Genomic DNA, 25,034 nt, shown 5'->3' on the forward strand with positions numbered 1-25,034 from the left:
ATGTGATGACATGAAAAGCTTTCTCTCTTCCATCATTAGATAAGAAAGGCAAGTTTCAAAAAAAAACATGTGCATAGTACAACCACGTGTCTAAAGTGATGTATTTACACTTAGATTAAATCTGAGAGACACACTTAATTGTAACACACATAACTGTTTTTCTCTAGAGAATGGAAGACGGTGAGGAGAATTGAGACAGGGAAATTTCCCCCATTCTCTTTTTTGTATTGTCTGAAGTTCTTCAGAATACATAGCTTATGTAACTTAAAACATACTTTAAAAAACATTTCTAGAAGTTCCCTGGTGGCCTAGGAGTTAAAGGATCTGGCATTGTCACTACTGTGGCTTGGGTCACAGCAATGGCAAAGGTTCAATCCCTGGTCTGGAAATTTCTACATGTCATGGTGTAGCCATTAAAAAATTAAAATAAAAAAATTCTAAATATAAAATGTTAAATGGCCCATGTTAAATTAAAGTAAGCAACTTAGACACTTCGGGTGGGTAGGGTGGGGCAGGGCATTGAAGTCAAAGTGAAAAAAAAAAAACAAAACCAAAAACCCAAAGCCCATCCAACACTGAAGTTTGGATCCCACAAGGGTGGTGCTGTTCTGCATACAGAGCTCAGCCCAAGCTGTGTTTGTGACATGTGGCATCTGGGGGGTGTCTGGGACACAGTCCTTGTGGGGCAGAACTGGGGCAGGCACGTGGAGCAGATAATGCCAGGTGGCGTGTCTCTAGAATCAAGTCCCAGCAGCGTGAGGTGTGCCCACTGTGGGATTCAAAGAGGGAAGACCCAGAAGAAATGAGAGAAGGGCACCCGCTATGGGGTGGAAGATTTCAGGATGGTGTCAGACAACAAGGAAGGGGTCACATGTGTGCCAGGGTGGGACCAGGAGAACTGTGTCCACCCAAGCTAGGGATACAGAGGAACAAGGTCAAAGGCCCACAGTGAAGGAACTGGTCCTGGGGCTCAAACAGAACAGACGGTACAACAAAAGCAAGAGGAGCCCAGAGTTTGGATCATCTCAAACGCTGTCATGGGTAAATGGGAAAGACCAGGGCAGGGAACTGGGCAGAAGCTGGGAGGAACCAGCACCCAAAGGCTCTGAAACAAGCCAGGGTTGAGCTTCCAAGCAGTCCTGAAGGTCATGAGTGGCTGAGGGAGTGAACCCATCAGATCCCCTTTAGGAAAATAATGTTCACAGCAGGGTGGCTAGGGGGTTGGCCAGGAGAGGGACAGGTGTAGAGGCTGCTGCAGTGGCCTCAGGATGGAAGGAGGCTGTGTGAAGGGGCTCAGCTGCTGGGGAACAGCCTGAAGGGTGTGGGCAGCAGAAAACTGCAAGCTAGGTGTAAGGCTTGAGTGGCTGCTGCCTGGTGGAAGTTGCCCTTCTGTAGAAGGGAGAAGGTCCTCCCTCCGTGAGCACCCCGGACTTCCCTGCCCCAGTCCCCGAGAAGTGAGCGAGTCACTAACTCTTCTTCTCAGCCCTCAGGGCCGGGTTTGTAGACCCAAGGTCCCAAAGGTGTCCGCGCTAGGGCCAATTCGGGTGAGGGCAAAGGAAAGGGACACTTCTCTCTCCTTTCCTGCTCACTCTCCCTCACTTCTTTCAGTCTCTCATCTCTGTCCTCCATCTCTGTCACACCCATAGGAGAGCTATTCCGAAGGGCATTTCCAAGCCCTTTTCCTGGTCCTCAAACCCACAGTCCTCCACCGTCCCCAGCTTCCCGGCAAGGCTGCTTCGACGGTCCCCATTCACCGACCCCAGCCCCCTCTCTGGGCTGAAAGGTGACAACGACGAATAGGAGGGCGACTCTCATATCAGCAAGGCTTGAGGTGACATCACATCCTCCGAACGAGAAACCGAGAAACCGGGCTCGGTGGCCGGCCGAAGGGCGCAACTTCCCCCGTCGACGTCCTACTAGCTCTTGCGCGCCTTCGGGCTTCGAGCTTCCAGCGGAGCCGCGCCGCGGGGAGCGCGCCATGGCCTCGCTGGTGACCGCTCTGCTCCTGCCGCTGGTCCTGCAGCTCCGTGAGTTTGCGACCCTCGATGGGGGCAGGGGAGGGGCTGGTGGGGGGCGCAGGGCTCCAGGCTCAGCCTCGCTGCTTGCTCCCCCGCCCACCCCACCTCCCCCCCGCAGATCCCGCCAAGGTCCTCGGGTCGAGCTTGTTCCGGACGTCGCCGGAGATGGTGCAGGCTAGCCTGGGAGAGACTGTGAAGCTCCGCTGCGAGGTGATGCACTCCAACACACTGACAAGCTGTTCCTGGCTCTACCAGAAGCCGGGGGCTGCCTCCAAGCCCATCTTCCTCATGTACCTCTCCAAAACCCGGAATAAGACAGCCGAGGGGCTGGACACTCGTTACATCTCTGGTTACAAGGCCAATGACAACTTCTACCTCATCCTGCACCGCTTCCGCGAGGAGGACCAAGGCTACTATTTCTGCTCGTTCCTGAGCAACTCGGTTTTGTATTTCAGCAACTTCATGTCCGTCTTCTTGCCAGGTCCGGGAACTGCCTACAGGCACGGCACCTCTCTAATGTGGGGTTAGGGGCTTACGTCTGAGTCCGTTTTTCACTCGAACGGTCGGCTTTCCAGCTTCTTAGCGCCCCTGGGGGCAACTAAGATATTGTTCCCATTTCACAGACGAGGAAATTGAAGCTAGGGTGAAGCTGGGTAGGAACCGAAGATGGCTTTTTAGGTCCTCGTGATCTGGGCTCGAGTTCGGGTGCTTGTGTGATCCTGGACAAGTTATTTAAATTTTCTAAGTCTCCCTTTGCTTGTCAGTAAAATGCAGGTATCACCCCAAGCCCACGAGTTTCTGGTGGGGCTTTGGAGAAAGGCTGGGCGGAGGGGAGCGGGCTCCTGCGTTCGCGTCTGAGGCGCCGGGTGCGCTTCGCAGAGCAGGTCTCACCCCACCTTCCCAGCCCTGAGCGCAGAGCTCGCGCGGGCGGCGGTCTACGGCTCTTTCCCTGGAAAATCTGGAAGAGGTGCCGGCTGGGCAAAGGCGCGCGCAGCGGTAGGAAGGGTTCGCGCGCACCGCCTCAATCCTGCCTCCAACCACTGTTGCTCCCGCAGCAAAGCCCACCAAGACGCCGACGACGCCACCACCCAAGCGGACTCCCACCAAAGCGTCGCACGCCGTGTCTGTGGCCCCAGAGGTGTGCCGGCCCTCGGGCAGCGCAGGTGAGGCGGGCGCGGGAATAGCCCTAGCCAGGGGCTACCCTGATCCTGGCGGAACAGCCCAGGGCAGCCGAAGCGGTGGGGAAACCGAGAGCGGGAGAAGGACGTGCCTGCGCGGGCGGGGTGGGGTAGGGGATCCCGGCCCCCTCCTCAATGTTGGCTTCTTCTGTGTCGTCAGTAGACCCGAGGAAGTTGGACTTCGCCTGTGATGTGTACATCTGGGCGCCCCTGGCTGGGACCTCCGGCATCCTTCTCCTGTCACTGGTCATCACCGTCATCTGCCACCGCCGTGAGTCCTAGGGAATCCGTGGCGGGGAGGGTCTGCCCGACTCCCGCTCTTTGCGCGGTTTGTTCAGGACCGCCCTTATGGGGAGTTGGGCTTGGGATTTCTGGGACTCTGAGCTGCACTGCAGGGCAGGACCTGGCCTTTTTCTTTTTCTTTTTTTTTTTTTTTTCTTTCTTCCTCCTCAGAGAACGCGGGAAAACCTTTTCGCGCTGCTCCTTCCACTCTCCTCTAGGCTTTTAGAAAGACAGAGCCCTAGTCCAGGAGCGACAGCTGCGGGGGGTGGGGTGTTCCATGGGCAAAACCCGCATCTAGCGCACAGGTCTGGGTTTATTACCAACATTCGGGCCCGGGGACGGGGGAAGGAAAGAGAGGGTCGCTGTGGGACCGGTGCCCAGGAGAGCTGGGTCAAAATCAAGACAGGCAGTGGTTTATCATTCCTCCCTTTCCCGAGAGCCCCACCCTCACCCCGCTTTGGATTCCACACAGGTGTCTGTACTAAGCCACTGCTCACTCACATCTTTATTTGCAAAGTTTTTAAAATTGATGCGAAAATTTAAATCACTTTGCTGTACACCTGAAACTGACGTAGTAGTGTACATTGACTGTACTTCATTTTTATCATTTATTATTTATTTATTTAGTCTTTTTAAGGTTGCACCCTCACCTATGAAGGTTCCCAGGCTAGGGGTTGAATGGGAGATGTAGCTGCCGGCCTACACCACAGCCACCACAATGCTGGATCCTTAACTCACTAAGGCAGGCCAGGGATGGAACCTGCATCTTCACAGATACTAGTCAGACTGGTTTTTGCTGAGAACTTCTGTAGCTATTTCTTTGTAATATAATCTTCTTTACTGTGTCAATCATTACCATGCACTAATGTCATTTTACAGGCTTACCTTATTATGATAAATCTTTTTTTATAATGTCAATGTAGTTATTGTTTGCTTTAAATAAAAGAGTCACAGCTTCACCAGGGGGGAAAAAGAGTTATAATCCTAAATAAATAGGAAGGAGTCCCCATTGTGGCTCAGTGGGTTAAGAACCTGACTAGTTCCATGAGGATGAGGGTGTGACCCCTGGCCTCGCTCACTGGGTTAAGATCCTGCATTGCCACAAGCCTGGGAATTGATCCCTGGCCAGGAAACCTCCATACACTGCAGGTGCAGCCCTAAAAAAAAATAACATAAATAGGTAAAGTGAAAGAGAAAGTATGTTGGGGACTATTGGCCATGGTGAGGCAGTCCATTTACTTCTTCTTTCTCCTTATCCAGGGAACAGAAGACGTGTCTGCAAATGTCCCAGGTGAGTCTCCAATAACCCCTGGGCCTGCTCATCCAGGCAGCCTTGGACAAAGGTCCTGGCTTCCCAGGCAGCAGATGGTGGGAACCTTCCCCAGAGAGTGGCTATGGCAGTGGAGTCTGGGCCAGGGGGTCAGCATGACGCCTGAGGGAGAAGCAGAAGGCTGCCTCTGAGGAGAAAATGGAGGCCCAGGTTAGGCTGAACGGGAGAAGCAGGGTGACTTTAGGAAAAGTTGTCTTATTTGGCCTAGGGCCAGAAAACCCATCTGAAGAATTTTCCCAATTCATCCTAGCTCCTCAAAAGATCTGAGGTCTCTTTATCTGGTCTCTTCCAGCTGGGTTTTGCTGTTGTTGTCTTAGGGCTGCACCCGCACCCGCGGCATATGGACGTTCCCAGGCTAGGGTCAATTCGGAGCTGTAGCCGCTGGCCTACACCATAGCCACAGCAATGCCAGATCCTTAACCCACTGAGCAAGGCCAGGGATTGAACCCGAATCCTCTTGGACACTAGTCAGAATCGTTGTCACTGCACCATAACGGGCACTCCTATTGTTTTCTTAAGAAAATTTTCTCGGTCTGGCTTTTTTTTTTTTTTTTGAGAGAGAGAGAGGCAACCAACTTTATCACCTGAACCAAAGAAATAATGGCCTCAATGCCTAATTTCCTTGTGGCAGTTCAGGGCCTTGACTCGCTGCCAAGGACTGGAGTGGAAGACAGGAGGACCAGAGGTAGGGGCGCTTAGCTCTCTGGCAAGTTCAAGTGACTTTTTCCATCTGATTCCAGCCCATGATCATGCAGAAATGGTCAGGAAACAAACAATAAAAACAGGATCTGGAAGACAGTCCTCAGTCTCCTCTCTCCTTGGAGCTCAGACAGAGGCAGCCCTGCACTAACGCCTAACGACAACCATCCCCACCCCCACCCTAGCCAGCCTAGCACTGTGATGGGAGTTACTCAGGATCTTGCTTATCCTTGAAAAACCCCATGGGGGAGAGATCATGGTGCCATCTCACAGCTCACTGGCTCAGAAATCAGGAAACCTACCCAAGGTGGCAAGACACGATTACACTCCAGTTATCAATAATAATAATAGCCATTTGATGAAATCTAAAGTGTACCAATTACTTGCAAACTGTAAAGCAGTTATTGTGACCATCATTTTACAGATGAGGAAACTGAGGTCTAGGACATTTAGTGACTAGTCCAAGGCCATACTGCTAGCAACCTACAGAGCTGCAACTTCTATCCAAACCCTGGGTTCCTTCCTGTGGTCGGGGACTGGGGCAGGAGCGGGTGAAGGAGAATCAACTGTATTCATCTGTTCCTTTCAGTAGATGAAAATATTTAAAGTTCCATCCCTGGGGTTTGCATTTCACAATCCCTGAGAGTCCTCTGTGGGAACCCAAGTTCAGTGTCTCATACATCATTATTTTTAAACAGTGAAAATGTAAGAATTTCCAGTGCATATGCTAGAGATGATATATCAAAGGAATAAAGACTATTCCTATTTTATTTATTTATTTATTTATTTATTTATTTTTATTTATTTTTTTTTGGCTGAGCTGGTGGTCTGTGGAAATTCCCCAGGCCAGGGATTAAACTCACACCGCAGCAGCAACCCAAGCTTCTGCAGTGACGATGCTGGGTCTTTAACCCACTGCACCACCAGGAACTCCCAGAGATAAAGACTCTTTAAAAGCAGAGAAGGATTTTTAGCAACTTCAGTATCTGGAGTATAGTTGGGGCTTCTGGAGAAGTGTCCCTTTTCTTTATCTTTTCTGACAATCCTGACTTTGAAATGAATAACCGAGACTAAAACCCTCCCCTGAAATACAAAGCTCTGCAGATTAAAAATTAGAGGAATTAGCCCACCTGAGTTAATGTACTCAGTGATGATCCAGGGCTGTTCAGCTTCAACAAAGAGGTTTTAGAGGGTGGCATGTGTAGACATGACACTCACAATGAATCAGCCCATTTAAGAGGTGTTAGCCTAGTCCTGAATTAACACATTTTTAGTGTGATATCAAATTTGGGTTGTCAAAGGGACTCTTAAGCAAAGTAGCTCTGCTTGGCTGATGGTGGTAGTTCGTTCACATCCTCCCCATGACTGTGAGCCTCCCGAGGGCTGAGAATCAGGTCAGCAGAAGGCTTTGAGCTTCTCTCACCTCCATGGAGACCTTGACAAAGACTCCAAGAAGCTAGATTAACCAGGTCCAGATCCTGGTTCCACCACCTCCTAGTTATATGACCTTGGGCATGTTCTCTAACCTCGCCAGTGGCTACCATTTGGGTTGCCATGAGGGTGAAATAAGATGGCACACTGGAGTTCCAGCTGTGGCTCAGCAGGTTATGAACCCAACTTGCATCCACAAGAATTTGGGTTCGATCCCTGGCCTCGTTCAGTGGGTTAAGGATCCAGCATTGTCGTGAGCTGTGGTGTAGGTTGCAGACATGGCTCTGATCCTGTATTGCTGTGGCTCTGGCGTGTGCAGGCAACTGAATTTGACCCCTAGCCTGGGAACTTCCATATGCTCCAGGTGCGGCTCTAAAAAGAAAAAAAAAAAAGATGGCACAGCCAAGGGCATGTTGCTGAGGTCATTCACCCAGTCCCATGCTGGTGCCCCAGGAACCCATCCTTGGAGCCCATGCAAGCTGGGAGGCTGGGGTTAGGGCGGGGTGGACATGCATCGCACTGCAGGGGCTCTTGCTGCAATGACGGTCGCCTCTCTTCCAGGCCCATGGTCAGACAGGGAGGCAAGGCCAGCCCTTCAGAGAGATTCGTCTAACATGGCAACATGCCCCACGAAGCAGCCACTACAAGACCTCAAACTGAGACCTCTCCGGGCAGGAGAGCAAGGGTCCTTTCCTTTCCGTTTCCCCAGCCTTCCTTCCTTCCTTAAGTATTCTTCTCATTATTATTATTTCCATGGGGGTGGGGTGGGAAGGGTGACTTTTTCTTTAGGTGTTTACTTTAATTGACACAAAACGAGACTCTATCACGTCTTTGGTACACCGCAGGGGTTCGAACACCGTTGTGTTCACACACACGACGGTGAAGGGTGGGCAGGCCAGAGCTACCACAAGCTGTGTTCTCAGAACCAGGCTGTGAGAGCTGGTGGGGGGTGGGGAGGCCCTCGGCACCCACTCAGCCCAAACCTCTCCCCCTGCCCCCCATTTTACAAAGGAGTGAGGCTGAGGCCCAGAGATGGCTGGGGAGTGGCTGGATCAGAGCCCCAGCAAGGCTCCAGGCTCATCCTCCACAGCATTTGGGCCTCTCTTCCAGGGGACTCTGTCTCAGCTGGGGAGCTGTGTCTCCCACCTCAAGGAAACAAGATTTGCTTGGGCACCTGTGATAGACTCTGCACTGTGCCCAGAGCTCCGGGGAGGCAATGCAGTAAGTCAAGGGAACGTGACAGAGTTCTACGGTGCAGTTGAACAGGATCAGATATATTTTTTTTAATAATCCAGCATGAAGTTATATAGATAACAGGAATTCCTCAAATAGAGTGGAACGGCTGAACTGAATCCTGGAAAGTGAACAACATGACCTCTAAAGGAAATCCAATGCAAAAAATCCCTAAGTGGAGACACAGTGGCTCTCCCAGAGGACCCATGAAAGAGGGGAAGCCGCCCTTTGCAAATATGATTTGAGCATCGCGAATGTCGAACGGAGGTCGGCCCTCTCTAAATGTGAGATCTGATATTTGAACGTGCTCCTCAGATCATTGATGGTTTCTTATGGTTTGTAAACGCAGAATTATGACCGAGTAGCTGGCCTCCCCTGGACCAGCAGCTGTGGATATGGGGCAGACTCTGATGAGGAGGCTAGGAGCCCAGACTGCTGCCCTCTACGCGCATTTCCTCTCTTAACCATGTTGTACAAGAAATGCGTGCTCGCTGGAAGAAAAAACTAAATAATAAGAATCACCCATAATTCTTTACTTCTGGTATAACTCATTGTTAATATTATGGTGTACATTCTTCCTGATTATTTTCTATGCACATATATAAAATGTATACTTTTTAAAAATGGAATTGTACTATGCTTTTAGAAGTAGTTTTAATAAACATTTCTGCTATATTTTTAATGGCAAGATCGCATTCCATTTTTGGTTGCGCCATAACTATGACTCAACATTTGATTGTTTCCAATTTTCCACTACAATAATAACAAATACTTCTAAAAGACTGCACACATTTTTAGGATAAATACCTAAAATCACCAGGTCACTGCCGCCTTTCACCTTGGACTCCCCATTTTCTCATCAATCAAAACCGATTTGTCTCTTCCTGTATCATGTTCCTTTCCTTTTCTTTCTTGGTAACAGATGAGCTGATACTCAGCTCAGCGTAAATCACAAAATCTTCATTTTGTTGTTCAGGAAAAATATACATACTGAACAGTGTGGTAATCGTTAGGCTTACGTACAGCACCAAGCCTTACCATGAACACTCAGAGAGCCAGCCTCAGGTCAGAAATAGAACTTTCCCTGCCCTCCAGAAACTGCCTTCCATGACAACTTTAATTGCTAGAAACTATCTACTTTTAGAGGAGTTCCCCCTGTAGCCCAGCAGGTTAAGGATCTGGTGTGTCTCTGTGCTGGGGTGGGTTTGATCCCCAGCTTGGGAACTTCCGTAAGCCTTGGGTACAGCACTTAAAATATATATATATATACTTTTAGAGAACAAAAGTCAAGAGGAAAATGTGGGAGTTCCATTGCTCAGCAGTAAGGAACCCAACGTGTATCCATGAGGACTCGGGTTTGATTCCTGGCCTCACTCAGTGGGTCAAGGATCCAGTATTGCTGTGGCTATGGTGTAGGCCGGCAGCTGCAGCTCTGATTTGACCCCTAGCCTGGGGACTTCCAGATGCTGCAGGTGCGGCCCTAAAAAAAAGAAAAAAAAAAAAAAAAGAGGGACTTGTATCCCAAGAGTGGGAAAGCAGACGTGAAACCTGAGGAAATTCCTTTGCTACAGAATCTGGCTCTTGCCCCCTCCTCCCCAACCTATGAAGCTAAACAGAACAGTGGGTGAGGGTGACATCCCAGGGACCAAGGTCCAGCTTGGAGCAGTGTCAAGCTCTGGGCTGTCTCTGGGTTCCCTGGAAAAGGTGAGGAGAAGCATCCAGCCAAGGGTTCTCCTTGTGAGGATGGTGAAGCACCAGTCTCAGAGAATCTGAGTCAGGGGTGAAGCCAGGAAAAGGGCATTTCCTCTCCAACCTGCAGCTCAGGTGGCGAGCAGCTGGGGAGAGCACACAGGAGGCTCCAGAGGAGGTTTAGAGGGTTGAATTGTTAAATTTTTTTCATACCCTATACAAAAGGATTCCACTTAACCACAAATAAAATGGTAAATAATAATTTGGAGATTAAAACTATCAACATAGGGAGAAAAAACATTCATCAGCCTGACCCTCAAGACCAGGAAGAAAACAGAAAGCCTATCTGCGGTCCATGAGGCTTAAGGCACACTGGGGTGGGCTGCAAATCTAGGCTCAGGGCTTGCCAGAAACCACAGACCTCCAAACCTCTTGTTCTATGCAGACGGAAGGAGCGCCCACAGCACAAAGCTGGAGGCCTCAGGTTCGAACAGCAAAATTTTACTTGTCAGTCCCTAGCCCGAAGCACTTTTTTTTTTTTTTCTATTTTTCTTTTTTTAGGTCTGCACCTGTTGCATATGGAAGTTCCTGGGCTAGGGGTCAAATCGGGGCTGCAAGTGCTGGCCTTCACCACAGCCACAGCTACGCCAGATCCCCATTGCCTCTGTGACCTATACCACAACTTGTGGCAACGCCAGACACTTGACCCACTGAGTGAGGCCAGGGACTGAACCCACATCCTCATGGACACTAGGTTGGGTTCTTAACCTGCTGAGCCACAATGGGAAATCCAAGCACTGCAGGTTTTTTGTTTGATTTTTAAATTTTCCTGTGTGAAAGAGGCTCACAATACATTTTTGGACCCTGAAAAACAGGAAGTAGAGAAACAACTTCTGTATTAGGCAGTAAACTTGATTATCAGCTGGCTGGAATCCAGCCTCAGTGTGGTTCATTTAACCAACATACATTCACTGAACAAAAATATATCCTACTTGTGGAAGGAAAAAGATAAATTGGCTGTTTCTTTCTCCAGCTTTTAAACTGCTTGTAAGACAGCCCATCCTGTGCATGGAAATCCCTTGTGATTCTTCAACTATTGGGTCAGAGAGAATTCTCCCCCCATTTTTTTTTTTATAACAAGAAGGTGCCCCTCTCTCCTGCCCTGGGTCTGCATGCAAATCCTCCCTGCACAGGATATTCAAGACTCAGGGGCAGGCCCTCCTTAACCCACTCTGAAAAGTAGGCTTGAGCAGTGCTTCTGCACCAAAGGGAACTGACTGAGGCCACCATGGCCTGAGATTAGGTTAAGTGCAGTGGCTAGGAAAGCGGCTTCCTGGCTCTGCTACTTATTAACTGTGTGTTTTCCAGCAAGTGACCTCTCAACACCTCAGAGTAACAAATACATGTACGTTGAAAAAATGAACTTGCACTGAATTTCTCAAAATTAATGTAGTACCAATTACATTCTGAGTACAGCCACTCATTCTCATTCTTCCAGTTTCTATTCCCAAAAAGGATACATGGCAACAATTCCTGATGTATCCACGTGCTACATATACCTAGGGTCTCAGCCCCAGTGTGCGGGGGACCACAGCCCCTCAGATACATGTCACAAGAGCTCTGTCCCAGACAGATGCATCCTCTGCACTGTGAGCTGAAGGTCTCTGGAGGCTGGCACCACCCCGTGTTTCAGGTAGGGCTTATCCACTGTCCTAGAGAGCTTTACCATCCTTGGAACCATTGGATGTGGCCAGCAGAGCAGGAAAGGCATGTGCTTTATCACTGGTCTCTTTTCAGCAAATTCCAACTGTTATTCCACTTTACAGATGAGTAAACTCAGGCACATACAGGACATTTCCATCAGTTGCCCAAGATCATACGACTATAATCTGGTGGGATCAGGTCTCAATCCACAGCATAAAATTCTTAACAGCTCTGCTATATTGAATATTTTATAATCTGTTTTTAACCTTAAAGTTAAGCAAATACAGGCCTCAGAAATATTGTGGATTTGGTTCCAGACCACCACAATAAAGCAAGTCATGAAAATTTTCTGGTTTCTCAGTGCATATAAAACTTATGTTTACGCTATACTGAAGTCTACTATGTGTACAATAGCTTCGTGTCTAAAAAATGTACATGGCTTAATTAAAAAACATTTTTTTTAGGGCCACACCTGAGGCATACGGAAATTCCTGGGCTAGGTAGGGGTCAAATCAGAGGTGCAGCTGCCATCCCACACCACAGCCACAGCCAGGGCAATGCAAGATCTGAGCCGCATCTGCAAGTTACACTGCAGCTTGTGGAAACAATGGATCCTTAACACACTAAGAGAGGCCAGGGATTGAACCTGCATCCTCAAGGACACTATGTCAGGTTCTTAACCTGCTGAGCCACAACTGGAACTCCTGAAAATTTTATTGCTAAAAATGTTAACCATCACTTGCACTTTCAGCACGTCGCAGCAATAACATCAAAGGCTACTGCTCACAGACCACCAAAACAAGTATAATAATGAAAAAGCTTTGAAATATTATGAGAATGACCAAAATGTGACAGAGACACAAAGTGAAAAAATGCTGTTGGAAAAAAATAGCACCCATAGATTTTGCTCCACGCATGGTTGCCGCAAACCTTCCATTTATAGAAAACACAGTATCGGAGTTCCCGTCGTGGCTCAGTGGTTAACGAATCCGACTAGGAACCATGAGGTTGCGGGTATGATCCCTGGCCTTGCTCAGTGGGTTAAGGATCCGGCGTTGCCGTGAGCTGTGGTGAAGATTGCAGACGCGGCTCGGATCCCGCGTTGCTGTGGCTCTGGCGTAGGCTGGTGGCTACAGCTCCAATTAGACCCCTAACCTGGGAACCTCCACATGCCGAGGGAGCAGCCCAAGAAAATGGCAAAAAGACACACACACACACACACACACACACAAAGAAAGAAAGAAAACACAGTATCTATGAAGGTCAATAAAGCCAAGCGCAATAAAACAAGGTCTGCCTGTAGAGCACCTAAAAATTCTCTCAGCCCAAAGCCTCTCTTGGTGGCATAGCAGGTTAAGGACCTAGTGTTGTCGCTGCTGTGGCTCTATTCACTGCTGTGGCACTGGTTTGATTGCTGGCTCCAAAACTTCCTGATGCTGCGGGTGTGGCCCAAAAAAATTTCTCTAAAAGTCTATAAGCACCTCAAAACCAAATTTATTTTTTTAACTATGCAGCCACAGATAGAAAACGAAGGTCACCACCTGCTCTGAAATGCGACAGATGGGAAGAAGAATGTTCCAGAACAAAAGTAGAACAGTCTCTGAAGTCAGAGTGAGGTTCCTGCTTCTACCATGAATACCACGCCGAGGGGCCAAGAAATGCAGCTCCGGGAGACATTTCAGTGACAGCTGACTCATTTGTCTGAGATGAGATGAGCAAGGGAAAGGCTGCACTGACTACTGGTGCTGATGACTTCATTCCATTCTGTGAATGAAATTTTACCCGTTTCCTGCCTGAGATGCACAGATAAGTGTGGCAGAGGCTGCAAGTTGCTGTCCGAACAGCCATTCTCCCCTTCTTGCTTCCCAACGGAACCTTGATTTTATGACAGGTGCAATGTGCCTGGCCCAAAGACTGCATTTCCCAGGCATCCTTGTAGCCAAGTGTGGCTAGTAAAGACTTCGAAGGGGCTAACTCAGCAGGAAGCTTTTGCTCTTTCCACCCCCCTTCCTCCTCCTTCCTGCCTGGAACAGAACGTGATCAGGGGTAAAACTGAGGCCACAGGTCCAGGATGTGAAGCCGAATGACAGAAGCCTGGGTCCCCGGATGACATGAAGCCTCCACACAAACCCCTGGACTGCCTACTGCACCCGTGCAGCTAACCAATACACACTAGCAAAGACCTGGGTCCTCAGCCCCAATTTCTAGAACCACCTCTCAAAGCTCTCGAGGCAATTTAGTAAATTGCTATGAGATTCCTCTGTAGGGCTGATGAGCACACTCATCTAAAATAACTAAAAGCAGACTTCCCGTCATGGTTCAGTGGTTAATGAATCCAACTAGTATCCATGAGGAGTTGGGTTCGATCCCTGGCCTTGCTCAGTGGGTTAAGCATCCAGTGTTGCCCTGAACTATGGTGTAGATCACAGATTCAGCTTGGACCCCGAGTTGCTGTGGCAGTGGTGTAGGTCGGCAGCTGCAGTGCCAATTCAACCCCTAACCTGGGAACCTCCATATGCTGTAGGTGCGGCCCTAAAAAGAAAAAAAGACGAAAAGTAAAACAGCTAAAAGCAACACAGTCTTGTGTTGAGAATGAAAGGAAACCTAAAATGCACCTCTAATATGTTCAGAAGGGGAAAGCTCCCAAAACAGTCATGAACGCCAACAAACAAGGTGTTATCCTTTTAAGGTACATTTTTGCTTTAGAGGGGAAATGACACCAAAGTCCCTTGTTTGAAGGCAGCCCTTGATCAGTGGCTGAATGCAGTCTTCAAATGGAATAAAAAGACCAACGCTGACAGGAAATTGGCAGAGTATCACACAACCCACATGGTGTAGGAGACCAACTGTGGAGAGCAGGAGGTCAGAAGCTCACCTAGAAAAAGGAGACAATGGAAAGACGTGGGAACTCCTTTCAGAACCAGAGCAAGGAGCACCATCACTTGAGAGACAAGAACACCTCAGCGGGTCTCCGTAAAAGTACTGTGTGTGGCCTAAAAAACTTCACCTTGCTGTATTTTCATTACATTCCTGCCTCAGAGCACCCTGAGAGTAGATTTTTTTTTTTTTTGACTTTTTATGGCCACACCCGTGGCATATGGATGTTCCCAGGCTAGGGGTTGAATTGGAGCTACAGCCGCCAGCCTATGCCACAGCCACAGCAAAGCGGGATCCAAGCCATGTCTGCAACCTACACCACAGCTCATGGCAATGCCAGATCCTTAACCCACCGAGCGATGCCAGGGATTGAACCCGCAACCTCATGGTGATTAGGCGGATTCGTTTCTGCTGTGCCACAACGGGATCACCGAGTGTAAAGTCTCTCTTGTTCACCACTCTACCCGTGGGACTCAGGGCTCAATAAAAATTAAAAGTTCTCAATTACCTACTCTACTGGCCTGTCCCCTCTCCCAACCACTTTTTATCCCATTGTGGCCAGAGTGGTCTTAAAACACAATTCATTTGCATCTCCCCCTTCCCCTCCCCTCCCATCACTCTCCAGTAATTAGGTCACGGGTGGGCATTAACCTCACTATAATTTTGGTAATTTTTTACTTTTCTGTATCCACCAACAGTCTATAAGGTCCAGGAGGCCAGGACCCTGCTCCTTCCCAGTGCCTGGCACTTAAAAATTCCATGAATGGTTGAAGGGGGCATATCCTGCTACGTTAAATACCTTTTGCTTTTATCATGCACACATATGCTTAAATTATTAACTAGCATGAAGCACTTTGCACTTTTTTGCACAGGCAAAATTCCCTCACACCCAGGAGCCTATGCTTTATTATATTTGCTAGACGATGCACAGGAGTGTAACACTTCGGGGCAAGAAGTTTTTTGGAAAAAGAAAAAAAACCTTTCTATCGTGTGTATATTGACAGAAATTCCAATATAGCTTTGTGAATGGATTATTCTATCACTGTCCCTTAATGCAAACAGTTTTTGTTTTGTTTTTTGCTTTTTTAGGGCTGTACCCTTGGCATACGGAAATTCCCAGGTGGATCGGAGCTGCAGCTGCTGGCCTACACCACAGCCACAGCCTCAGCAACGCAAAATATGAGCCACATCTGCGAACTACACTGCAGCTCAGGGCAACACCAGATCCTTTAATCCACTGGGTGAGGCCAGGGACTGAACCCGAATCCTTGCGGATACTAATCAGGCTGGTTACTGCTGAGCCACAACAGGAATTCCAATGCAAGCTGTTTTTAAACTGTTCATCTCAACTCATCAGCAAGTCATAAAACCAACTGTCTTGATGAGCATGAACCAAATAATCGAAAGTATCAGTATCAGAGTACAACACATAGGCATTGGTTTGTAAAACTTGTTTCAGAATTAGATACTTTATGTGCATAAAGGGTAATATTCTTACTGGATACCAGGAAAAAAAAGGAAAGCATGCCATCTGCGAAGCGCTGTTTCTATTTGTTGGGATGTTGTTTACCATCAAGTCTCTACTAGGGGGCAAGGGGCATCAAGCGGTTTATTTGAAGGTGCATTTTCAGTCTTTATTTTGCCATTACAGAATTCCATTATTTTACTTCTTTCGTGTTTTCTATCTTTTCCCATTTTGGGTGGAAAATGCATCTTGCCACTCTGCAAATGTAACAAACCTCAATTACCTGGATGCCTAAAGAAATACACCGATTAAAAAAAAAAAGTACACTAACAGAGTTCAAAGCACACTAAATTTAACTTTTCTTGATGACTCAGGACTTAGTCATTGGGGGTAAATTCCGTTCAGTATCCGAGAGATCCTTATCTGCCACATTTAAGAGGGAAGGTACTTCATAAAATAAGGAAGCATCCAAGAGGCTCCTTGGGAGGGAAGCCAGTTTTCTCAGGAGCACATAGGTGTTGCTTCAGAGGCCTAAGAGTCTGCATTTCTCACAAGCTCTCAGGTGATGCTGATGCTGGCTAGAGACCACGCTGTGATTCTGGAGAGCCCCAGATGCTGCAAGGATAAGCGGTGATGCCAGGCCTCGTCTACAACCCCTGGACGAATGGCTCCAGATGTGGCTAGTGGGACCCACAGTGAGGACCCATGGGTAGGAAACATTCTAAAACCTCCGGTAAGAGTGAATCTCTCTGAAAATATACCAAAACAGCACAAACGGATCCTTGGTCTCTACCACCTTAGCTTGTTGTGGAATAAGACAACCCATCCCCCGTTCCTCCTTGGCAGAGCTGAGTATACACACCCCACTGCACCAGCAGCCTGGGCAGAGCTGTCTCGGGGGCCCCTCCTCCCAGTCACACACTATTCACTTCGTCAGAGAGTCCCCGCCATCCTCAGGGTGAGCATAAGGGGCGGGAACCGGTAAACATTAACCCAACTCCCCCCCCCTTAAAATCTGGGGACGGTGCCCACCTACCTCTGCTTCTCATCCTACTGGTGACACAGGAACAGGATGAGATGGTGACAGATATTTTCTTACCTTCTTTACATGCAGACCCTTGGCAAATGCAGACGGCCACGTTCTCTTAACTCCACATTCCCTCCCCTCATACCTCTGGCACCTGTCACATTTATACAGACGGGTTCCACAAAACACTTTTCAAATGTGCATTTCTTTAATTTTTAAAAATATACACAGGAGAAGCCATGTGTTTTACATAGGAATACACACATTAACAAAGCATTTCTTATAGTTTTCCAAAACTCTATTATATCAGTCTGAAATTTATAAATTAAATACATCAGAACCTTTTAAGTTAAAATGAAATCCCTGAAACTACTGGATATGCTAGATTTTTCTCAAGATCAAATGAACAGAGAATGTGAATATGGTTTGTGTTAAATAAGGTTTATTGTTAGCTTTATTGCCTATAGTCTATAAGATGCAACTTTTATTGTGCCTTTGCAAACAGGGTACATTTCTTAAAAAACTGATCAAAATTTTCCATACATATAGCTCTATATGATAGATTACAGTGCAACACTATTGTTACATAATTATAGAAATACTATAGAACCCAAGAGCACAGGGTAAGCAAAAGAAATACAATCCTGAGCCATCTGAACAAGATGATTTGATGAATTCTTTTAAGTTTAGAAAACATGGATGGGGAAAAAAAATACATGCACACTGCAGTCTTGAGCAAAATACATTAAAGACCTGTTCCTTGCTAGACACAGGTGGGGGTTAAAGGGTGAATTTCAGACCCATGCACACTCACTCACGCTGCCGTTTTCTTCTCCTGCTTCCCTCCCATCCCCAGTACATTCACTCCCACCCCTTCCCCAAAGATCAGGCACTACGTCCTAGTGAACCCCCCCATCTGCCTTGCTGGAGAATAGTAAGTGACTGTTAAAATAAGAGTGTAGGTCATCAACCATAACATGAAACGAAGCATGTGCTCAAAGCCAATGCCAGCTGCTTCTGCCTCTTTGGAAGTCAATGAAGCAGACACTTGCTACAGTTTAAAACTGCAGAGGAAAATGTTTTGAAAATGAACTTGTTTCTCTCCCTGTGTCGTGACGTAAAATCGACAGTGGGAAAAACTCACCCTAAAACTAATCTGCCTCATCTGCTATTAAAATACATCTGTCATTCTATTTTTGGTATCTATTCAATTATAGTTTAATAAGAACAGTTCATGAAGCTTGTACTTTCCCAAGGTAAACACCACTGTGCTAAACCAAACCTGCCACGGCCGGACAGGCTTATGAAGCACCATCCCTTCCGTGTATCACGCAAGTGTGCTCACATCCCCTCAAGACCACAGCCTTCTAGTGTTACCGAAGGTCATGTACGTAGAGTTAAGTAATGAAAGGTATTTGGTTTGTGTTTTCACCTTACACGTTCTGGCGATGAAATGAACCAAACATGCCTCCAGGCCTTCCCTGAAAAGAACCTGAGTCACTGACTAAGCAGACTGACCAGCCTGACGGTCAATCTACTTCATCAGAGGTTGAGCTGGAAAACCAGAGGGCTAACGTCTACCAGCAGCTTGTCTCGTGCAGATAAACCAAGAGTTCTTGGTTTCTGCAGTATTTACTGTCCCAGAGGCTAAAGCCTCTGAGGCGGAAATAACTCACGGCGTAAGACACACTGAACTTAAACTGCACACCCCGCGGGACTACCTGGAGAGAAAAAAGGATCCTCGTTCCCCACATAAAGTGGTGTGGGTTTTAGTGTCTCTGTACACATCAGCTGCTTCAGAAAAAAAAAAAAAAATCAAAAGATTGACTTCATTAACTTTCTTAGTTTCAATTAAATGCTCATACACTCACAAAATACACACCCTATGAAGATGAGGTGGCTCTTTTCTTCAAAATTTTAAAAATTAAGAGGCACCAATACCCGTTCATTTATGGATTAGAAATGTCAAATAATCACCACTAAAACAACAGAAATGGCATCATCTGTGACAATCACAGAAAGGAGAAGAAAGACTGAAAGACAATCTTAGCCACCGTGCTTCAGACTGTACTGGGAAGCACAGATGCTCTTAAAGTCAGAATCTAAGGATCTGATACGGTTTCATGGGTTTAAGCGCAGTCCCTTGGCCTTTGTCCACAGCTGATAAGTGGACATGGTTTCCTAACTGGAAATTTAAGGAACCACTCTGAAATTCTGTTTTCAACATACAGTTACGACTGTATAAATCTTTTGCTCTCTCACAAGCTTTTGCAAGAGGGCAGAGTGTGGCACAACGCCTCCTTCCACACTGCAGACTTGCAGCCTCAGCACTGATGCGGTCCTAACACCACCGGCAAAGGTATTTCTAGGGTAGAAAGGACAGCATGCTGAATTTCAGCATCTTTGGTTAAGGTCTGGCCTCTTCAAAGCCACCTGTCTCCTTCACATTCAGTCACCAGTGAATCTGAAGTTCATGCATTTAAAGAAGGTCGCAAGATAACATGTGCCTGTTAAACTGTCACATCAGTAGAGTTTCAAATTGGTGGCCCTACCCCTACCCTTGCCCAGTGAGACCACAGAGACCTGGCAAAGGAAGCTGTAAAGTCAAATGCTTCAGGTAAAGTATGTTCTTTCTAAGGTTTCATGAACTGCACAGAAAACCGTCAACAGGATTCCCAACACCGGGAGAGGGACAGAGCAGAGCTCTCTCAGGCTTCTGTCCTTGAAGGTGGCCCGAGCCAGCTATGTGAAGTGTCTGGCCACCAAAAGCATTTACCACCAGTCTAGAGCAATGTCTATACTGTTCGAACCTTACATAAAGCCTAAATGTTGTGTAGGTGTTTGAGGTGAAAAGGTAAGAACAAGTTGTGATTAAAACTAAATCTGGCCTAATGAAAAAAAAAAAAAAGAAAAAAGGTGGGTGGGGGGGGAAGATCACACTCTGGGTTTTAATACAAAGGAAAAAATATATAATAAACCGGTCTTATATCCTCAACCAGAGCGCTGCCTGGAATTTTCTACCTTCTCCTTCTGGAGTCCAAGGAGCTTCTCTGCTCTCTTTCTTCAGTGAATTAGTGGGGAGAGGATTCTACCAGGAAAGGGGAATCACGGGGCAGAAGTCACTGGGCAGCCAAGCCAGAGATGGGGCAGAGTGAGCGCTCTGAGCCAGGCCCATCACCCCCTAGCTAAGCCCCATGGCACACGGGAACCTCAGCAGAGGCCTGATCACACACCGCCACCAAACAGTCCCCCCTCCTTCACCAAAAGACGCCCGCTCTCCCAGGTCAATATCTCGGGCTAAACCATCCAGGCCTGTCCATCAGAGCAGATGGTTTCCAAATGACTTAGCACCAAGTCTGTTATCTCCCTGCCCGGCAAACCAAGTCAGTCCACAGTTTGAAATGCCAAGTGTCCCATTTCTCTTTGCTTCAGTGTACTCTTCTTTCTTCATTTTCTCATGGAAGGTTCCTGGATTTGATATTCAGTTTCATGTCAGATGAAATCGAGTAGTAAAGTATTTGGTGATTTCCATAAGACAGGCTTCTCAAACTGAAGTAACTTCATGGGTTTAAGTCAGAATTATGTCCACAGGAGTCTTTTTCCATGCAGTTCGTGATACAGAGAAAGACTCGTACACATGGCTGTTTTTGGACAGTGCATTACATGAAGGTACCTCACAAGAGAAAAGACCATTATCTGTATCCATTAGAATAATATACAGATTCACAGTCAATGAGATGATACACTTTGCAGAAAAGAGGCATTGAACAGTATATTATTCAAATACAAAAAGGGCAATAAACATATTCTGCACTACAGAAAATCCGCTAGCTTCTATCTTCAAGGACTGAAAGCGATGAGTCTGGAAACTGCGTCTTAGGACTGGAACATGCTTCTTCCCTTCCAGATACACAATGTTTGATGCTGGTGCACATATACACACGCGCACACACAACACTGTGTCTGTAGTGATATACAAATGCAGGAGACAGCAAGTCCTGAAGGCAGATTTCAGAGAAGAGGGGCCACCAAGACCAAGAGAGCAAACAGCCACTGAAGAACATTCTAACTTCGGAATTTGTTTTATTGAACACACTTTTAAAACGAGCACCTCTTGGCAAGAAAAGCAAAGAAACAACGGTACTGCTTCCACTCTGTTCTAGTGGAAGCCTTCTCACGCCGACCTGCTAATAAATTTGTGATGGAATTTTTTAACGGGCAGCCCACTGGGGCTACAGGCAGAGCACAGATGCAGGTCTGCTGACTTCTCGGCGAGAGCTGGAGCAAAGGAAAACATCAGAAAGCAAATGTAGAATCTATCACAGCTTTCTTTCATAAGCCAAAAAAAAAAAAACCACAAAAACAAAAAAAAAAAAACCTGGCAAATTCGTTTCAGAACCACATTTCAGTTTTTCAAACTTTTTTTCTGAAGAATTTTCATTTAATTATGTATACGTAACAGGAAATAAAACCTTTCACAAACATCCTCAAGGCTTACAGTTACCAAGAAAATGACAAAAAGTAAAAGCAGGAGAAATATTAAACACATGGCGGGGAGGTCAATTTCTGTTTCTGCTCTTAAAAAGTAAAAAAATCACCATATAATTAAGTACAAAAACCTGCATTGAATGACAACTGCTGGTGTATTTACTTGATCAGAAATGAAGACCAAGAATATAATAAAGCCCTATGATAATATTTATCTGGAGCACACTCCCCTCCGTGTGTACACACTAAAATGTTGGCAAAGTTTCTGGAGCATTAGCTTATATAAACATGGGAGTCCTTGGTTAGCTGCATTAAATGGTACGTTCTCTTCTGAAATGCGCCCTCGATTCAGTTTCACTTACAAATTGCAAACTAGAGTTATTTCTTCAGAAAAATATCTGTTTGGCATCTCCTGGACTTTGTTCCATTGGGCAATATGGACATTTTAATCTAAAGACAAGAAAGAAAACATCGAATCAAGGAATAGGATCAGTACCGAGCATTCAATTTTCATCTAGGTATAGCAAACCTTTAACAATTACACACACACACACACACACGTGTCTGTTTTTTCCTTCAAGCGTAAAAAGTGTGCTTTCCCTTAATGTAACAGCCAAGTTTGAATGGTCACAAACACACACTGTCCAAGCAAAACTCTAAACTGAAAGGCTCTTTTTCAGTGAACGAGTGAAAATTATTTTGTGAACAAAACAAAGACAACTGTTCTGAAAATTGCTTTGGGGGTTTCAAAACTAAATCCAATTTTTCTTGTCCAAGGCTTAGCTTGCACCTATCTCGAAAAGACTTTCAGATGCATCGGTGTCACAAGCCACACCCATGCAGTAAATGTGACACCAGCTGCTAAGCCGACAGGGCATGCAGCCTATGTGCCCCATCGTGGCACACGATGCCCTGGAGTGGCGCACAGAACCAGCATGGTCTGAACCAAGATCAAGCCTGGAGCCTAGGCACCCCACCCCCTGCACCCCCTGGGTGCTTTAGTACATGCCAGTTCCTCCTCTCAAAATAAAGACTTCGCCATAAGGGATGTGAAATGAACTCCAATGTGAAACTGTCTCGCTGTCTAAGGTAGAAATGGCGGGGGGAGTTAAAGCTCTTTTTTTAGGGCTACACCTACAGCATATGGAAGTTCCCCAGGCTAGGGGTCAAATTGGAGTTGCAGCTGCTGGCCTACACCACAGCCATGGCCACAGCAATGTGCAATCTGAGCCACATCTGCGACCTACACCACAGCTCAGGGCAACGCCAGATCCTTAACCCACTGAGCGAGGCTAGGTCAGTCCAATACTGCAGAGCCATGACAGAACTCCTACAAATAAGGTTTTAAAACTGTTTTGTAAAAGTTGGGTTCCTTACATATAAAAATCATAAATGTATATACGCTGTGAAGTAGTCATTCCAATTCTACAAATTTATAAATCACATATCGGTAAGGTAATTCACTTTACATTAACAAAAATTAAATGTTCATCATCAGGGAACTGGCTATGTAAATTGTATTTCATATGGCAGAACACTCTGCAGCTTTAAAAAAGAACGGGGGCTCTTTCTATATCACAAAGAGGACCTTCAAGATGTATCACAAAGTTAAAATCAAACAAAAACCAAAAAAAAAAAAAGATGTGTCACTAAGTGACAAATGCAAAGTTCAGAAGAGTATATATAGTACGTTACCATCTGTGTAAGTGGCAGGGGAGGGGCTGGGATGACAATGTACCATTCACCCAAAAAGTTAAGAGTTAAAGACCATGCTTATAAATCTAATCAATAAATCCATGAACAAATTTAAGACTGACAAAAGATATACCGCCCACTATGCTAAATGAATAGTTAAATATATTTTTAAATTCTAGCTATATTTATTTATCCTTATTACTTATCTTCTAAGTTCCAAAGAGTATTCTTTTAAACTCATATTTAAAAAGTCAGACACTTACTTGCTACCATTAAACATTTTATTCAGGGCATCTCTTGATATAATATGACCACAGACCAATTTCATGGGTGGATTGTTATCTGTTGTTTGCTGACGAAGAATAGGACAGGCAAATATCGAGTGATACCAGCACTTTTTACCAAGGTCCACTTCAATCTGTTATTTTTTTCAAAAAAGTTAAAAAGCTCAAGTTATATTTCAGAAAACCATCTGCAGGTTAATAATGCATTCTGTAGCAAAGAACATTCATTAAGCCTACTTATCTGAAGGTAACTTTTAAACTCTTCTAAACTAGATGGATGGTCTCAGGGATTCAAAGTAGTAGCTCATAATTCTAAGCTAACCCTCACAATTATCTGAAATAACACTCCATAACAACCAAATTCTGATGTCTTAGAGCAAGAGTCAAAAGCAAGGCAGTGCCCTAGAAGTCACACACTAGAAAACTCAGGATGCGTGGGAGAGTAAATCCGCCAGAAATCCCGACTGTTTTTAGGACACACTTAGCAAGGTGATGCAATTCAGTGTGATAATTCCTTTAAAGGCAGACAAAACATCGTGGGCCTCAGATCTGTTTTCTGTGGAACTGTCCAGAGAAATCACCTGAAACAAGGGCTTTCAACTAAAGTTCAGCAGGACAAGTCACAACCCATCCATCTGAGCCCACCGCACTTGTATCACCTCTCTTTGCAGTGAACAAAAGCTGTGAAATCATCTTAGCAAAGAGGTTAGCACGTTACAGACGCCATGATGTCAGTTCATTATTTTTCCTTCTAAATCTAAGATGGCTATTAATATGAAAGACTGTCACCCAGACTCTTTTCTATGAGTGCTATTCATTGCTTGCATGAGCAGCAGCCACACAGGGCACTGCCTGTGTCCTGACCTCTCTCAGGACTGGGAACACACCTGCGCCTTTAATTATAACAGATCTCTGAGAAGCTGGGGCAACGTGACAGTTACCAGCTGGAAGAACAAGGTAACTACAGACAAAGCTGCTCACAGGGTGGTAGAAAAAAGCAAAAAGCCAAATGCGAATTAGCCTTTCAGGGTCGGTGACACAGCTGTGACAAGAACAGTAATTCCCATTAAACTGTCAGAGGCCCAGTGCAAACACACACATGATGACCTCTGACCTCTGTTATTCCATGTCATGACTACTACTTGATGACCTACTACACGTCCCATACTATTATTCTAAGCAAACCTCTATCATCTCTAGCATTTAACAGCCCCATAAAGAGAAGGATGGTCCCCATTTTAGAGATGGACAAACTACTGCTTTGACAAGTTAGAGCTAGCAAGTGACTGGAGCAGATATTTAAAACCATGGCCCGTTCCTCTACAACAGTGGATGCGCAGCACTGGGGGTTACTGATGACCGCAGGTGTCACTGGGGTGACCTTTGACAGCTACATACTTATTTTAATTGGTATTAGAAACATAAAACTGGCACAAGCCCAAGAGCTCATAAATATCAATGTCTAAGACAAACTAAATCCAATCAAGTTGACTCATCACTTTTAGATTTTAAAAAATTAATGTTACGAGTGTGATTTACCAATTGCGCCGTGGAACATACCACGTGCTCCAGTATACACCACCCTCCTCTCTTCTAATACTCTCCTCTTCCGAGGTTTCCTTTCCTCTGATGCC

At 46.1% G+C, this 25,034-nt stretch overlaps 2 protein-coding genes across 3 annotated transcripts in view; one reads left to right on the top strand and one right to left on the bottom strand.

Moving 5' to 3' along the window:
• The first annotated feature begins 688 nt into the window (after positions 1-688).
• Positions 689-8,846, top strand: CD8A (CD8 subunit alpha). 2 transcript variants are annotated; one of them, XM_047781581.1, is made up of 7 exons: positions 689-1,041; positions 1,647-2,027; positions 2,137-2,499; positions 3,074-3,181; positions 3,357-3,467; positions 4,739-4,769; positions 7,500-8,846. In XM_047781581.1, exons 2-7 carry the CDS (start codon positions 1,979-1,981, stop codon positions 7,549-7,551), a joined length of 714 nt encoding a protein of 237 aa, XP_047637537.1. In that variant the 5' UTR covers positions 689-1,041; positions 1,647-1,978; the 3' UTR covers positions 7,552-8,846. The 2 variants fall into 2 exon arrangements, with proteins under 2 accessions (XP_047637537.1, XP_047637538.1); XM_047781582.1 differs by lacking the exon at positions 689-1,041 and having other exon boundaries at positions 1,442-2,027; positions 3,360-3,467.
• Positions 8,847-17,119: 8,273 nt separating this feature from the next.
• RMND5A (required for meiotic nuclear division 5 homolog A) overlaps positions 17,120-25,034 on the bottom strand; it is a 59,055-nt gene continuing 51,140 nt past the window's right edge. Inside the window, exons 8-10 of the mRNA XM_047781583.1 lie at positions 23,380-23,534; positions 21,784-21,871; positions 17,120-21,211 (exon numbers count right to left, since the gene is read on the bottom strand). Coding sequence (XP_047637539.1) covers positions 21,808-21,871; positions 23,380-23,534 — 219 coding nt within the window. The 3' untranslated portion in view covers positions 17,120-21,211; positions 21,784-21,807. The remainder of the gene's footprint in view (positions 21,212-21,783; positions 21,872-23,379; positions 23,535-25,034) is intronic.

Source organism: Phacochoerus africanus, chromosome 5 (assembly GCF_016906955.1).
Source record: "Phacochoerus africanus isolate WHEZ1 chromosome 5, ROS_Pafr_v1, whole genome shotgun sequence".
Taxonomy (NCBI): domain Eukaryota; kingdom Metazoa; phylum Chordata; class Mammalia; order Artiodactyla; family Suidae; genus Phacochoerus; species Phacochoerus africanus.